The sequence below is a fragment of the Eublepharis macularius genome, chromosome 12 (genome assembly GCF_028583425.1).
Source record: "Eublepharis macularius isolate TG4126 chromosome 12, MPM_Emac_v1.0, whole genome shotgun sequence".
NCBI classification, from domain to species: Eukaryota; Metazoa; Chordata; class Lepidosauria; order Squamata; family Eublepharidae; genus Eublepharis; species Eublepharis macularius.
In genome coordinates this window covers 72,618,635-72,632,379 of record NC_072801.1, presented here as the reverse complement: position 1 = coordinate 72,632,379, position 13,745 = coordinate 72,618,635, and the positions used below count along the sequence as shown (strand labels likewise).

The 13,745-nt window shown below is 41.3% G+C and overlaps 1 protein-coding gene and 1 pseudogene across 1 annotated transcript; both read left to right on the top strand.

Moving 5' to 3' along the window:
* Nucleotides 1–990: 990 nt before the first annotated feature.
* LOC129339818 (olfactory receptor 49-like) lies at nt 991–1,938 on the top strand. Its single transcript, XM_054994395.1, has one exon. The coding sequence runs from the start codon at nt 994–996 to the stop codon at nt 1,936–1,938; it is 945 nt and encodes a 314-aa protein (XP_054850370.1). The 5' UTR covers nt 991–993.
* An 8,286-nt stretch (nt 1,939–10,224) lies between these two features.
* Nucleotides 10,225–11,197, top strand: LOC129339817 (olfactory receptor 49-like; annotated as a pseudogene).
* Nucleotides 11,198–13,745: the final 2,548 nt, after the last annotated feature.

Genomic DNA, 13,745 nt, shown 5'->3' with positions numbered 1-13,745 from the left:
TCACCATTTGGATGGTGAATCAAGGTAATGATACATTAGAGTGTGTTAAACATTCTGAAGTTATGAAAAAGGCACCTCGATATCTCTCCGAAGAATAGAACTCCTGTCCTTAAATTAGAAACAAGACGATAAGAGGAATCAATGACTATATTAAAATAAAAGAGTTTGGAAAAAAGAAATTCCTCTCCCCTTAACAACCATATCAGCGTTACATGTTATATGTGATAATAATACATTACAACGTCAGTGTGAAAATGCAAAGTCATAACTGCTAAATTAACATTCAATAAGAAGTTAAGTACCATCTCTCGGCCAGGTCTTATTACCCATTGCAAATGCTAACATTATGGAAGAATGTGGGTGGTGATTACAATAGCTATTGCTGTAACTTTCAATAATATGCCATATATTACATACATTCCCCAGTTGCTTCCAAAAAGGTCACAAGAGAACAGTCTAGACAGGGTAAAAATGAGACCGTATTTTGAAGAAGCATGAAAAGTACCTGCAAAAGGGCACTCCCTGGCAGTCTTCTATGTTAAAATGTTAAAAAATCAAGAGAATGGTTATTTGATTAATAAATTAGCATTTAGCTTGCCCTTAAGTATGGGACTCAGTTGTGTGTATTTTATCTCAATATGTAATTGTTGCCCCAATGGAAGAATGGAAATCCATGCTGGAAAAGGTTCACATTTGCCTAGCTGTGCATCTGGGTGTGATTTTGAATAAGAATAACAGTGCGCATCTAAGCCCCATTGAAAGGGATGGAAATGTACAACTTCTCCATCACAGCTGATTTATCAGAGTATGGAATGAGTGGGTGGAATGAGGTCTAACTTGTCCCCTCCATGTTTTGTCTTTGTATGTTCTTAATTACCAGTGACATGTTGAATTTCAAGAAGCAAAGACTAATAACTACACAACTAAAACTGCCTGTCCAGATTCAGTGGAATATGTTGACTTTCCTCTACTGTTTTTAGGAAGCTGCCAAATATGTCAAACCAGACCACCGTGAGGGAATTCATTCTTCTTGGTCTGACTGACCACCGTGGCCTTGAAATATTGATTTTTCTATTGCTGTTAAGCATATACCTGTTGACCATCATTGGAAATGTGGCGATTATTACAATCACGCTGGTGGATCACCATCTCTGCACCCCAATGTATTTCTTCCTCCGTCATGTTGCCTTTCTAGATATTGGGTACACCACCACCATCATCCCCAAAGCATTGGCCAACATGGCTTTGGGGAAGAGGACAATCTCATTACACGGATGTTTCATGCAGTTGTTTCTATATTTTGGCCTAGGTACCACAGTATTCTTTCTGTTGGCTGTAATGGCCTTTGACAGATATCTGGCTATCTGCAAACCTCTTCACTATTCATCCATAATGAATGGGCAAATCTGCTCATTGCTGGTACTTTGCTGTTGGATTGGAGGTTTTCTGGTAATTCTGGGTCCAACAATGCCATTATTTCAGATGCCATTTTGTGGCCCAAATATCATTGACCATTTTTTCTGTGACAATGGACCATTAATTAAACTTGTTTGTGCCGACACTGCTCTGCTAGAACTCACAGATTCCCTCACAGGCACGTTGTCTCTCATTGGGACTTTGGTTGTAAATCTTGTGTCCTACATTCATATTATTTCCAGTGTCATGCGCATCCCATCAACTACAGGAAGGCAGAAGGCCTTCTCTACTTTTTCTTCACACATCACGGTGGTCTCCATCACTTATGGCAGTTGCATTTTCTTGTATGTCAAGCCAAAAGAAACTGGTAAATTAGAGTTTGGCAAGTTGGTGGCTGTACTTAATACCATTATATCTCCTCTTCTGGTCCCATTTGTATATTGCCTAAGGAACAAACAAGTGAAGGATGCTTTAAGAGGTGCATTTAGACAGGGTGTTGCATTCTGCAGGAACTCAAAGTGACAGGAGATAAGTCCAACGTCAACATGAAAATTAAACACTACTTGTGGGGGAATCCTTGTATTATCAACACATGTTACCTACTCACTAACCAATTAATGTCTTTTAGTACAGGTGTTTCGTGTTCTCTGACCTCCTTGTAAGACTGAAATTAGTTTTTTAGAACCTATTATAGTTTTAACTGATTGTGCATTTGTAAAGAAGAAGAAAAGAAAAGAATGATTTAATGTAAAATTTAAACCAATTTGGTTCCAAATTGATTTTGAACATGAATTATAGAACATGAAATGGTGAGAAACTGGTAAAAATAAAAAATATATACAATATTGAACGTGAATAACTACATTTATAATTTGGATCCATTGGATGGATTTTGCTAAAGGTAGAGCTTTATTTCATTCACTGAAAATTATCTTTGATTGGTGGAAACTCTTTGTATTAGAGGAATGTGCCACCATTGGTGAAACAGATCTATCACATCAAAGCCTATATTTAATTATATGATTTGGTAAAATGATAAAAACATCCTAACACATCAACATGAAGAGTAAAGGAACACCTTTTCACAAATAGAGCTGTCCCCAGGCATAGTTGGATAGATGCCATTTTTTGCCTCCCTTTCTGCTGAGGGGTGGTGAAGCCGTGGAACTTGGAAATAGAAAGGCTGGACTTGTGCTGTTTGGGATCTGTTTGGGGGCAGAACCTGGGAGGGGAAAGCATAGAGATTAGTTCAGTTCTTAGAATGTTGCGGTGGGGGGAGGAAGCAGCACCGGTCATTTCTGGATCTTCATCCTAAAATTACATCAAACATCAGCAACAAATTCCCCCATTTTCTTCCCACTGCTTACTGGGTTGAGGGCACAAGTTCCCCTATCATCAGAAGGCACTGGCAACCCTACTTAGAAGCTGGAGAGAAGGTTCCTCAATAGTTCCTGAGCTCAATATTATCATATTACACAGAAATCTTTTAACATCTAGCCCTTAGAGAAAGCCAAAGAGGCAGGATGGTAAAAAGTGGGGAATGTCGTTATAGGCAGAGGATGATGGGAACTGGTCACGGCTGAAAACTGGAGAGCAAACTTGATTAAACTAAGGAGTCTTCAACAGCCCTCGGTTCAGCCAACTTTCTACTCATGGGTCATCATGAGCAAAGAGCCATGTTTTACTTAATCAGGTTGGTTGTTCATGAGCAGATTGACCCTGTCTACATATTGATCCTGTCCCCATATTCAAACATTACATATCAGTACACTTAGCAACTGATTTTTTTAAAAAAAATCATATAACACCTACAATAGATCTTTTCAGTCTTTTCCTGAGTCTTTTAGGGGATGTTACTCCCTTTAAAGTCCATTGATGTCAATGAGCTTAGAAGGGTCTAACTTTGTTTAGAACTGCACTATTAGTTTTCCTCCCTAAAGTCCTGTCCTCATTGCCTTAGGGAACTGAATACTCTCCTCCTTACAGTTCCCATGTTTTGGAACTTATAATTTTTTTATGTTTCAATTTATATACCACCCTTCAGGACACCATAACACCCACTCAAAGTGGTTTCCAATGTGTGTTATTATCTTTACAGCAATCACCCTGTGAGGTGGGTGGGGCTGAGAGAGCCCTAAGAGAGCTGTAACTGACCAAAGGTCACCCAGCTGCCTTCAAGCAGAGGAGTGGGGAATCAAACCCAGTTCTCTAAATTAGAGCTCTGCTGCTCTTAACCACTGCACCAAACTTGAGGAGTCGTGTAATAATGATAAAGGAATAAAAAAGGGTGCCATGGGACAGTCAGGACACAGCAGTGTTGAGGGCTCCTTGAGAGAGGACTCCTCTGGAGAAGCAGAGCCCTGGGTAGCTGGCCCTGAACAAGGAACCAGCAAGCAAGGTGATAAGCTGCAGGCTCGTCAAGACGGTCAGCAACTAATGCAGAGCCACTGATGCCCTCCAGCCCTGAGGCAACAGGTGAGTCCCAGTTGGTCATTCCTAGTCCTCCAGCATCACCACACCGTTGGAGCACTGGAGATGAAGACAAAGAGCAAATCTTCTGGCCAGATGCCAGCTGGTTGCAGATAGTGATGAGGAGTAGCCCCAGGATCACTCCTAAGCAGCTGGCTACAAGCCCAACCATCTGGTGCCTGGCTATAAAACCTAGCCAAGACCATCAAGTGTGGAAGCAATAAGTTTCCACCCCTTGATTCTTGCATTAGAACCTGCCTTGTTTTGGTGACCTTCAGACTGTGCCTTTGACTAGTCCTTGAACTTGCTGGTAATTGATCTTTGGGCCTCCAGTCTTTGCTTTTCAGACTGACCTTTGGACCAGGCTACCACTGGCTTTTGGACTCTGTGAATTTGACCTAGGACTGGACTTTCACTATGCTGCTGGTCCTAGCCTCTAGCCTGAGTCCTCCATGCTTTTGGAACATGGCCTGAAACACTCTGGCCTGGCAACCAATAAGGAGATTTTTTTCGAAGGCTTTCACGACCCGAGAACGATGGTTGTTGTAGGTTTTCCGGGCTGTATTGCCGTGGTCTTGGCATTGTAGTTCCTGACGTTTTGCCAGCAGCTGTGACTGGCATCTTCAGAGGTGTACCACCGAAAGACAGGGATCTTGACACTGAGAGTTCCCTGTCTTTCGGTGCTACACCTCTGAAGATGCCACAGCTGCTGGCGAAACGTCAGGAACTACAATGCCAAGACCACGGCAATACAGCCCGGAAAACCCACAACAACCATTGATAAGGAGATTGACTCAAAGAAGCAGAAAAAGTCCAATACAGAAGAAAACTCAGCAAATGGGAGTTGATGAGGGGACATTGGCCGAGAGACAAAGAGTTCAGAGTGATATACATTGTTTCCCTCTATTGTATCTTCACAACAACCAGCACAACTAATGTGGATGGAATCAGCAGGTGTTTGAATATTCCTAGGCAAAACTACAACAAACCCAATACATTAATAGAGTATGTTTCAAAAGAGTCTATATGCCCTCCCTCCTGGGTTTGGTTTCCCCATGGCTAATACAAAACAAAAGTCTGCCAAGAAAATGTCATGATACGACATCCCCCCATGGGTCAGTAATGACTTGGTGCTTGCACAAAGGTAGCTGCTGTCCCACAATATGGTATAGAGGTTAGAGCACTGGAATAGGCTGAGAAAACCCAATTTCACATTTCAACTCACCCATAAATTTTGTGGGATGACCTTGGGACAGTCAGTCCCTCTTGGCTTAACATTCCTTTCAAGTTTGGTGTAAGCATAAAATGGAGGAGGAAAGAACCATATACAGGTGCTGAATATACCAATTTGTATTCAAAATAAAGATCACTGTAAGAAATTTGAATTTTATGGACTTCTTATACTTGAGGAACTCCAAGGAACTAGAGGGTTAGATCCAGTGGCTTTTTTCACTGAATCTTGCCCAGTTCACACTCTTGCTACAGTCCCTGTCACATATGGCTTTTTGATATGTACATAAGCTTTGTGATCATTTATGGACAACTCCTTTTCTTATTTTTTGTTTCACTATCAGAAAAGTTGTTGGATCCAAGCCATTGGATTTTTCTTTCTACATTGACTCAGAGACATTAAAATCTAACACATACATGCTACAGTCTCATGCATTTTAGTTGCTACTGTGTGAACTTACCACTTTCACATGGTGAATATTTTACACCCTCAATATAAGCAGCGTGATCTGCCCAGCGGAGATGTCAGATTCACTGAAGGAAGGAAAAGTTTATAGGCTAATTACATGTGCACTAAAGGTAAAATGGGTTGGGGGCCCTTCAGGAACCAAAGCCACTCCATCTTCCATGTATGTACTCACGCCATTTTGAACATGAGTATGGTCACATGTGAAATGTGAGTTGAGTTGAGCTTTTCCCCAACCCATCTTGTGTTAAGTACATGTGTAATTAGACCCTTTCAGATTTGCATGGGTTCCTAGATGGAGTCACTAAGGCCGAATCCACACTACCTATTTGTTTCCGCGGCTTTTTTTTGCAATTGGCACGCTATTCATGCAGATACTCACATTCTGTGTGTTCCCTGCCATCACTGTGCCACTATCGCACCTTCCCTCCAAACCACGTGATATTCGTGGAAATCCATTTTCTCCCCTTTTTTTTCACAGTGCATAAAGGTCAGTATACTGGTAAACCAACCGTAGTGAGCAGCGGTTTGCGTGGGAAGAAACGGTCACTGGAGTCAAACTATTGGTATACCGGATAATTGACCCTTTTAAAAAAAAAAAACAGGAAGTGACGAGCGCCGTCAATTCTGACGGTGGAGGACGGAACCGCCCACTGTGACGCTTTACTCAGTGGCGTGTGGAGAACTGATTGAGCCATGAAGATGCACCGGAAGGGTGGATGTAAGGATGCACAGCCTGGTAGCGGAATGAAGGAGATTGCCATGACAGTGCAAGATAAGCAGAAGATGAGTGAGTGTGGATTTGCCCTAACTCTTGCAAAACATTTTTAAAATATGGCCAGTAAAACAAAACAGGCTGACTTACACAGAAAGGAATCAAAAGGGAGTCAAAGGGGTGGGTTGTTTGCTTTTTAGCTGTCAGTTGGATTCCAGAACATTTCACAAGGAACACCAGTGGTGCTTCAGAGACTAAAGTTGTGTAGCATGAAGTTAGTTAAGCAGATGCATAATAACTTATACGTTCCCTGGGGGAGTAGAGCTGATTGCCCTTGTGTGCCACAACAAGGGAAGAGCTGGCACTTTACAAATGATATATACCTATGCATTGGGCAATGAAGTATGTTCATGTTCCTAACACAGGCTGACTCTGTTCACAGTCCCAGATCAATAAGATGGAGGCATGCATTCAGTCAATTTGAAGATGGAATATTTGGTGAGATAACATTTTAAGAGTTCAGTACTTAGTGAGTCCAAGAAAGTGAAAAATCTCTTGAATGGCATTAATACTTGGGAAATATGCTTTGAGAACAAACCTGCTACAAGCTTTTAGACATTTTACTCAGATAGCAGGAAAGGGTAAACTTCATTGGAGTTGATTTAGGAGCTGGACTTCATCTGCAGAATAGCCTAGAAAGCTACAAAAACAATCTGAATGCCCTTCAGTCTTTGTGGATCATAAATTGTAAGTATTTTGCTAGAAACAATATTAGGACAATATTAGGGACATTATTAGGGAAATGCATCTACCTGAGCTTTTCCTTCTGTCATTTAGGGCCAAGCTACAAGTGACGAATGACACTTGAACGGCAAGTGTATTTCTCCCTGTTCACTTGCCCTCCACTCAATCCGCTTGCCGTTCAAGTGTCATTCGTCACTTGTAGCTTGGCCCTCAGTCTGGACTCAAAGACTAAGAACTTATGGTGTGGGTTTTGTGTGAAAATATTCCCACGTATTTTGTCTGCCCTGATTAAAATGAGGGACATCCACATGTAGAAAGGGGTTTATGCATTGGCAGATGACATGGTTGCATTTCTGGGTGTGCCTTTGTATTTGCATTTGAATACTCTTTAAAATGGGGGGGGGACATAACTAAGCTTTCACACAGTTGAATAAAGCACTTGCAATCCGTGTTCAATGCTCTTTAGTGATGGTCTGTTTTAGTGACGGGTTTTTCCCATTTCATACAGTAAAATCCAGGTCCGATGAAAGAGGAGTGAAAGTGCATTATTCAGAGTGTGTGAAAACAGCTTCAGCGGTAGCATTTCCAGTTAAGACCCAGAAAGCCACTGCCAGTCAGAACAGACTTTGCTAGCCCCCAATTAAGTATAAGGTAGCCATTTCATGTGTGTGGAACAGCCAACCATCTGGCCAGAAATACTCTTCTCCATCCGGCACAACTGCTACTTGCGTGCATCTGAAGCTTCGAATTAGACTTCGCTTATGACATCCATACTATGGCTGATTCTGCACTTTGGATAATGCACCTTCAATGCTCTTTAGCTCTCGTTTTGGAAGTGGATTTTTTGTTTCACACTTGAAAAATTCAGTTCCAAATGATCTCTAAAGAGGATTGGAAGTGCATTATCCGTCAGCTAAGGTCTTGTTTGTTGATCCTGAATGCCGCCCCAACACGATGATATAGGCTAATTTGGAGGGGAGGGGCTGGTGTTTTTTGATGATCACAAACTAGTTTTAATCATTTGCTAGCAATAGTGATTTTGCTTCCAGCTTCTTGGAGGTTTTTTGTGTGTTTGGAAACCAGAATTAGGTCTAATATGTAACATTTGTACAAGGTATTGTTGATCCCAAATGCCACCCTCCAGCATCATGATGTAGGCAATTAGATTGGTGAGGAGGTGACTCTGATGATTTTTGATAAGCACAAATAAGGTTTAACCGCTTGCTTCATAGGCCAGCAATGATGATTATGCTTCCTGCTGCTTAAAGGTGCTGTTTTTTCCTTTAACAACAACAACATTCAATTTGTACACTGCCCTGGTATACAGCTCAGGACAACTTAACACCCGCTCAGAGCAGTTTACAAAATGTGTTGTTATTATCCTCACAGCAATCACCCAGCTGGCTTCAAACGGAGGAGGGGGGTCAAACCTGGCTCTCCATATTAGAGTCCTGCTGCTCTTGACCACTGCACCAAACTCAGGGCCAAGCTACAAGTGACGAATGACACTTGAACGGCAAGTGTATTTCTCCCTGTTCACTTGCCCTCCACTCAATCCACTTGCTGTTCAAGTGTCATTCGTCATGTGTAGCTTGGCCATGAGTTTCATAAAGAGGAGGATTCAGCCAGGAGAGCCACCCCCCCACCTGTTATCAGCATGGAGCTTCTCATTTTTCCCATCACCTTTTTCTTCTTCTTCCTCCCCTTCTTATACTTCAAAACCACAAATCGTCAGTTCATATTTTTCAGTTTCATGCACAAAGTCAATACAGGGTTTCCAGTTTGTTATTAATAACAACAACAACATCAACAACATTTGATTTATATACCACCCTTCAGGACAACTTAACACCCACCCAGAGCAGTTTACAAAGTGCGTTATTATCATCCTCACAACAATCACCCTAAGAGGTGGGCAGGACTAAGAGAATTCTGAAAGAGCTGTGCCTGTCCCAAGGTCACCTACCTGGCTTCAAGTGGAAGGGGAGGAATCAAACCCGACTCTTCGGATCAGAGTTATGCAGCTCTTAACCATTACACGAAACTGGCTGTGCAGATTTGATATACACTGCAGGGGAGGGAGCGTAGAGTAAGGAAGCTAACCAGAGTTATTAATGCTTAGTAAGTTCCAGCAAATAAATCTTTATTTAATAAAGCTGATTTAATTTACCTATGTTGTCATGTATCATCATTCTAGATTGCAGGGGAAAACAAAGACTTCCTTGTTGGAACCACCTAGGTGCAGGAGAGTCACTAGATAAAACCCATAGTAAATGTCTTTCTTTCAGTGTAGAGAAGAAGTGGCGAGTATTTTGCTACAAGTTCATTGCTTGGATGGTGAATCAAAGTGATGATACATTATATGTCAAAAAAGGACGCAAGAGGATAGACCATATGTTGAATTAGGAGGAAAAGTGTCTTCAAGAAGGCATTCCTTGGCACTTTTCTAGGGAAGCTTCTCAATGTTCAAAAGTCAACATAATGGTTATGTGATTAGTAAATTAGGATTTAATTGATTCTAAAGTATGGGACTCCGTTGGGTGTATTTTGTCTCAATGAATAATGGTTGCCCCAATGGAACAATGGAAATCCATGCTGGGAAAGGTTCATATATGCCTAGATGTGCTTCTTGGAGGTTTTTTTTTTTCCTTTACAGATTCTACGCACACTGCGGGGGATAAGGAAGCTAATCAGTGTTACTGAGATTTAATGAGTTCTTACAAACCAGTCTTTATTTAATAAAGCTGCTTTAATCTACATATCATCATTCTGGAGTGCTGGGGCAAACAGAGACTTTCTTGTTGGAACCAGCTTGGTGTAAGAGAGGCACTAGATAAAGCCAACAATAAGTAAAGTAAGTAAAGTAAGTAAAAGTTTCATATATGCCTAGATGTGGATTGGGATGTGCTTTTGGATCAGCATAGCAATGCTCATCTATGCACCATTGAAATGGAAGAAAATGTACAACATCTTCATCTGAGGCCACTCGGCACAGAGTGGAATGAGTGTGCTGAACGAGGATGAATTTGTTCCATCCATGATTTGTCCTTGTATGTTTTTAATTGTGTTTCGAATGACATGTTGAATTTCAGGAAGAAAAGACTAATGACAACAGAATTAAAACTGATAGTCAAAATTCAGCGCAATATGTTGACTTCCCTCTCCTATTTTTAGGAAGCTGCCAAATATGTCAAACCAGACCACCGTGAAGGAATTCATTCTCCTGGGTCTGTCTGATGACCCCAGCCTTGAAATCTTGATTTTTCTCTTGCTTTTCAGCACATACCTGATGACCATCATGGGAAATGCGGTGATTATTACAATCACATTGGTAGATCACCGTCTCTACACCCCAATGTATTTCTTCCTCCGTCATGTTGCATTTGTAGATATCGGGTACACCACCACCATCATTCCCAACACATTAATCAACATGGCTTCAGGAGAGAGGACAATCTCTTTACCTGGATGCTTCATGCAGTTCTTTCTGTATTTTGGACTGGGTAACACAGCATCCTTTCTATTGTCTTTAATGGCCTCTGACAGATATTTGGCCATCTGCAAACCTCTTCACTATTCATCCATAATGAATGGGCAAATCTGCTCTTTGCTGGTGCTTTGTTGTTGGATTGGAGGTTTTCTGGCAATTCTAGGTATGACAATACCATTATTCCAGATGCCATTTTGTGGCCCAAATATCATCGACCATTTTTTCTGTGACAATGGACCTTTAATTAAACTTGTTTGTGCTGACACCGCTCTGCTAGAACACATCGATTTCATTATTGCTGCTCTGTGTCTTATTGGGAATTTGCTTGTAAATCTTATGTCCTACATCCATATTATTTCCATGGTCATGCGCATCCCATCAACTACAGGAAGGCAGAAGACTTTCTCTACTTGTTCTTCCCACCTCATTGTAGTCTCCATCACTTATGGCAGTTGCATTTTCTTGTATGTAAAGCAAAACAACGCCAGTAAATTAGTTTGGCAAGTTGGTGGCAGTACTTAATACCATTGTATCGACTCTTCTGATCCCATTTGTATATTGCCTAAGAAACAAACAAGTGAAGGATGCTTTAAGAGGTGCATTTAGGCAAGGTGTTGTGTTTTCCAAAAACACTATACAACTGGAGAGAAGTCCAACATCAACATGATAATTAAACACTACTTGTTGGGGGATCCTTTATATTATCAACACTTTTTACCTACCAACTTACCAGTTAATGTCTTTTAATACAGGTGTTTGTTATTCTCTGACCTGCTTGTAACACTGAAATTACTTTTTTAAGACCCGTTATATAGTTTTGACTTATTCTGCATTTGTAAAAAAGAAAAACAAAAGAATTATTTAATATGCAACTGGAACCAATTTGGCTCCAAACTCTTTTTGAACATGAACTATAGAACATGAAATGCTGAGAAATTGATAATAATAATAATAAAAATACAATATTGACTAGAATTATTGCATTTATAATTTGGATACATTGGCTGGGTTCTGCTAAAGATAAGGTTTTGTTTCGTCCACTGAAAATTATCTTTCATTCATGGAAGATCTTTGCATTAGAGGAATGTGCCACTCTTACTGGAACACATCTATGGCATCCAAGCCTATATTTAAAAATATGCATATTATTGCTGGTTTTCTATGATATCTATCTGCTATTTTGAATACAGGTGTCCTCTAAATGATTTGGTAAAACCATGAAAACATCAAGATGGCTAACCGTGTTAGTCTGTCTCTTGCAGTACAAAAGAACAAGAGCCCAGTAGCACCTATAAGACTAACAAAATTTGTGTTAGGGTATGAGCTTTCGTGAGCCACAACCGATACTTCCAGTACCGATGGATTTCCATTCTGTACAGCTAAATGCGGTGTCTTCCATTGAGATAGATAAAGATGAGAATGTCTGTAGCTGTAGAAAAGATCAAGAGTTCAGTAGCACCTATAAGACTATAGCACCTATAAGACTATAAGACAAACTAAATTTGTGGTACTGTATGAGCTTTCGTGAGCTACAGCTCACTTCTTCAGATACCACGGCTCACGAAAGCTCATACCCTGCCAAAATTTTTGTTAGTTTTATAGGTGCTACTGAACTCTTGCCCTTTCCTAATGAAAACATCCTAACATATCAAAGCTAACATGAAGAACAAAGGAACACCTTTTCACAAACAGAACTGTGTCCAGGCATTATTGGATAGATGCTATTTTTTGCCTCCCTTTCTGCTGAGGGGTGGTGAAGCCGTGGAACTTGGAAATAGAAAGGCTGGACTTGTGCTGTCTGGGATCTGTTTGGGGGGAAGAATCTGGGAGGGGAAAGCATAGAGATTAGTTCAGTTCTTTGAGTGTTGCAGGGAGTTAGGAAGCAGTGCTGGTGATAACATTTCTGGATCTTCACCTAAAATGACATCAAATATCAGCAAAAATCCCCCCCCCTCATTTTCTTCCCACTGCTTACTGGGTTGAGGGTACAAATTCCCCTACCATCAGATGGCAGTAGCAACCCTACATGGAAGCTGGAGAGAAGGTTCCTCAGCAGTTCCTGAGCTCAATATTATCATATTACACAGAAATCTTTTAACATCTAGCCCTTAGAGAAAGCCAAAGAGGCATGATAGTAAAATATGGCGAATGTCCTATGTTCTTGTAGGCAGAGGATGATGGGAATTGGTCATTGCGGAAAACTGGGGAGCATTCTTGGTTGAACTAAGGAGTCTTCAGCAGCCCTTGATTCAGCCAAATTTCTACTCATCAGGCATGAGCAAAGAGCCTTGTTTTCTTTAACCAGGTTGGCTGTTCATGTAGAGATGGGCATGAATAGCAATACAAACTAAAAAAAGCCACGAACAGCCCAATCAGCTTTTTACGAACAAGCTGTTTGGGAGGCCCATTCTAAACGAACTCTAAATGAACAGGTGTTCGTTGCAAGCCTCGTTCGTTGCTGTTCGGCAAGCCAGACAGTCTGGCACCTGCAATCAATTCCCTTGGCAACCGGAGGCAGGGACTACCTGAACTCTGTCTGAACTCCTGCTGTTGCCCTGGAAACCCCAATCTAAGCCCAATTTAGCTTGATAGGCAGGTCTTCCTTTCAAGTGTGGAGCTCCAAATTTGTTACAAGAAAGCAAAGAGCAGGGGAGAGGGGGGGCTCCCAGCTCTGCTTTTGCAGACAGTGAGGGAAAGACAGTTGCTGTTGGCATTTTGAGAGAGAGACAGGAAGAGTGCATTGGAGCTTGAATCTTCTTTGTGTGTGGTGGGATACGGATCTACCTCTTCAAGTTCCAGGGCTGCTGCCAGGCTCTGGGCCAAGCTATTATTTATTACTGTTACCTTTCCTGCTGCCTGCTCAGGTAGGTTTTCTGGGAGTGATGTGGTAGGGATCTTGATGGCTGGAGGAGAGCCTGCTGGCCCCCACAAACAACGAACAACTAACATGTTCGGGAACAGGTCATGTTTGTCAATGTTCATTGTTCATTGTTTGTGGAGGCAACAAACAATGAACACCATGTTCGGGGTTTTTTTTCCTGTTTGTGCTCATGTCTATTCATGAGCAGATTGACCCTGTCTACATAACGATCTTGTCCCCATAGTCAAAATTTACATAGCAATGCAATTGGCAACCATTTTTTTAATAAATAAATAAAACACTAACAGTAGATCACTTGAGAATATTTTCTTGAGTCTTCTAGGGGATGTAACAC

What these genes read in the sequence shown, in the direction of transcription:
- LOC129339818 (XM_054994395.1), top strand. Translation starts at nt 994, where the DNA reads ATGTCAAACCAGACCACCGTGAGGGAATTCATTCTTCTTGGTCTGACT.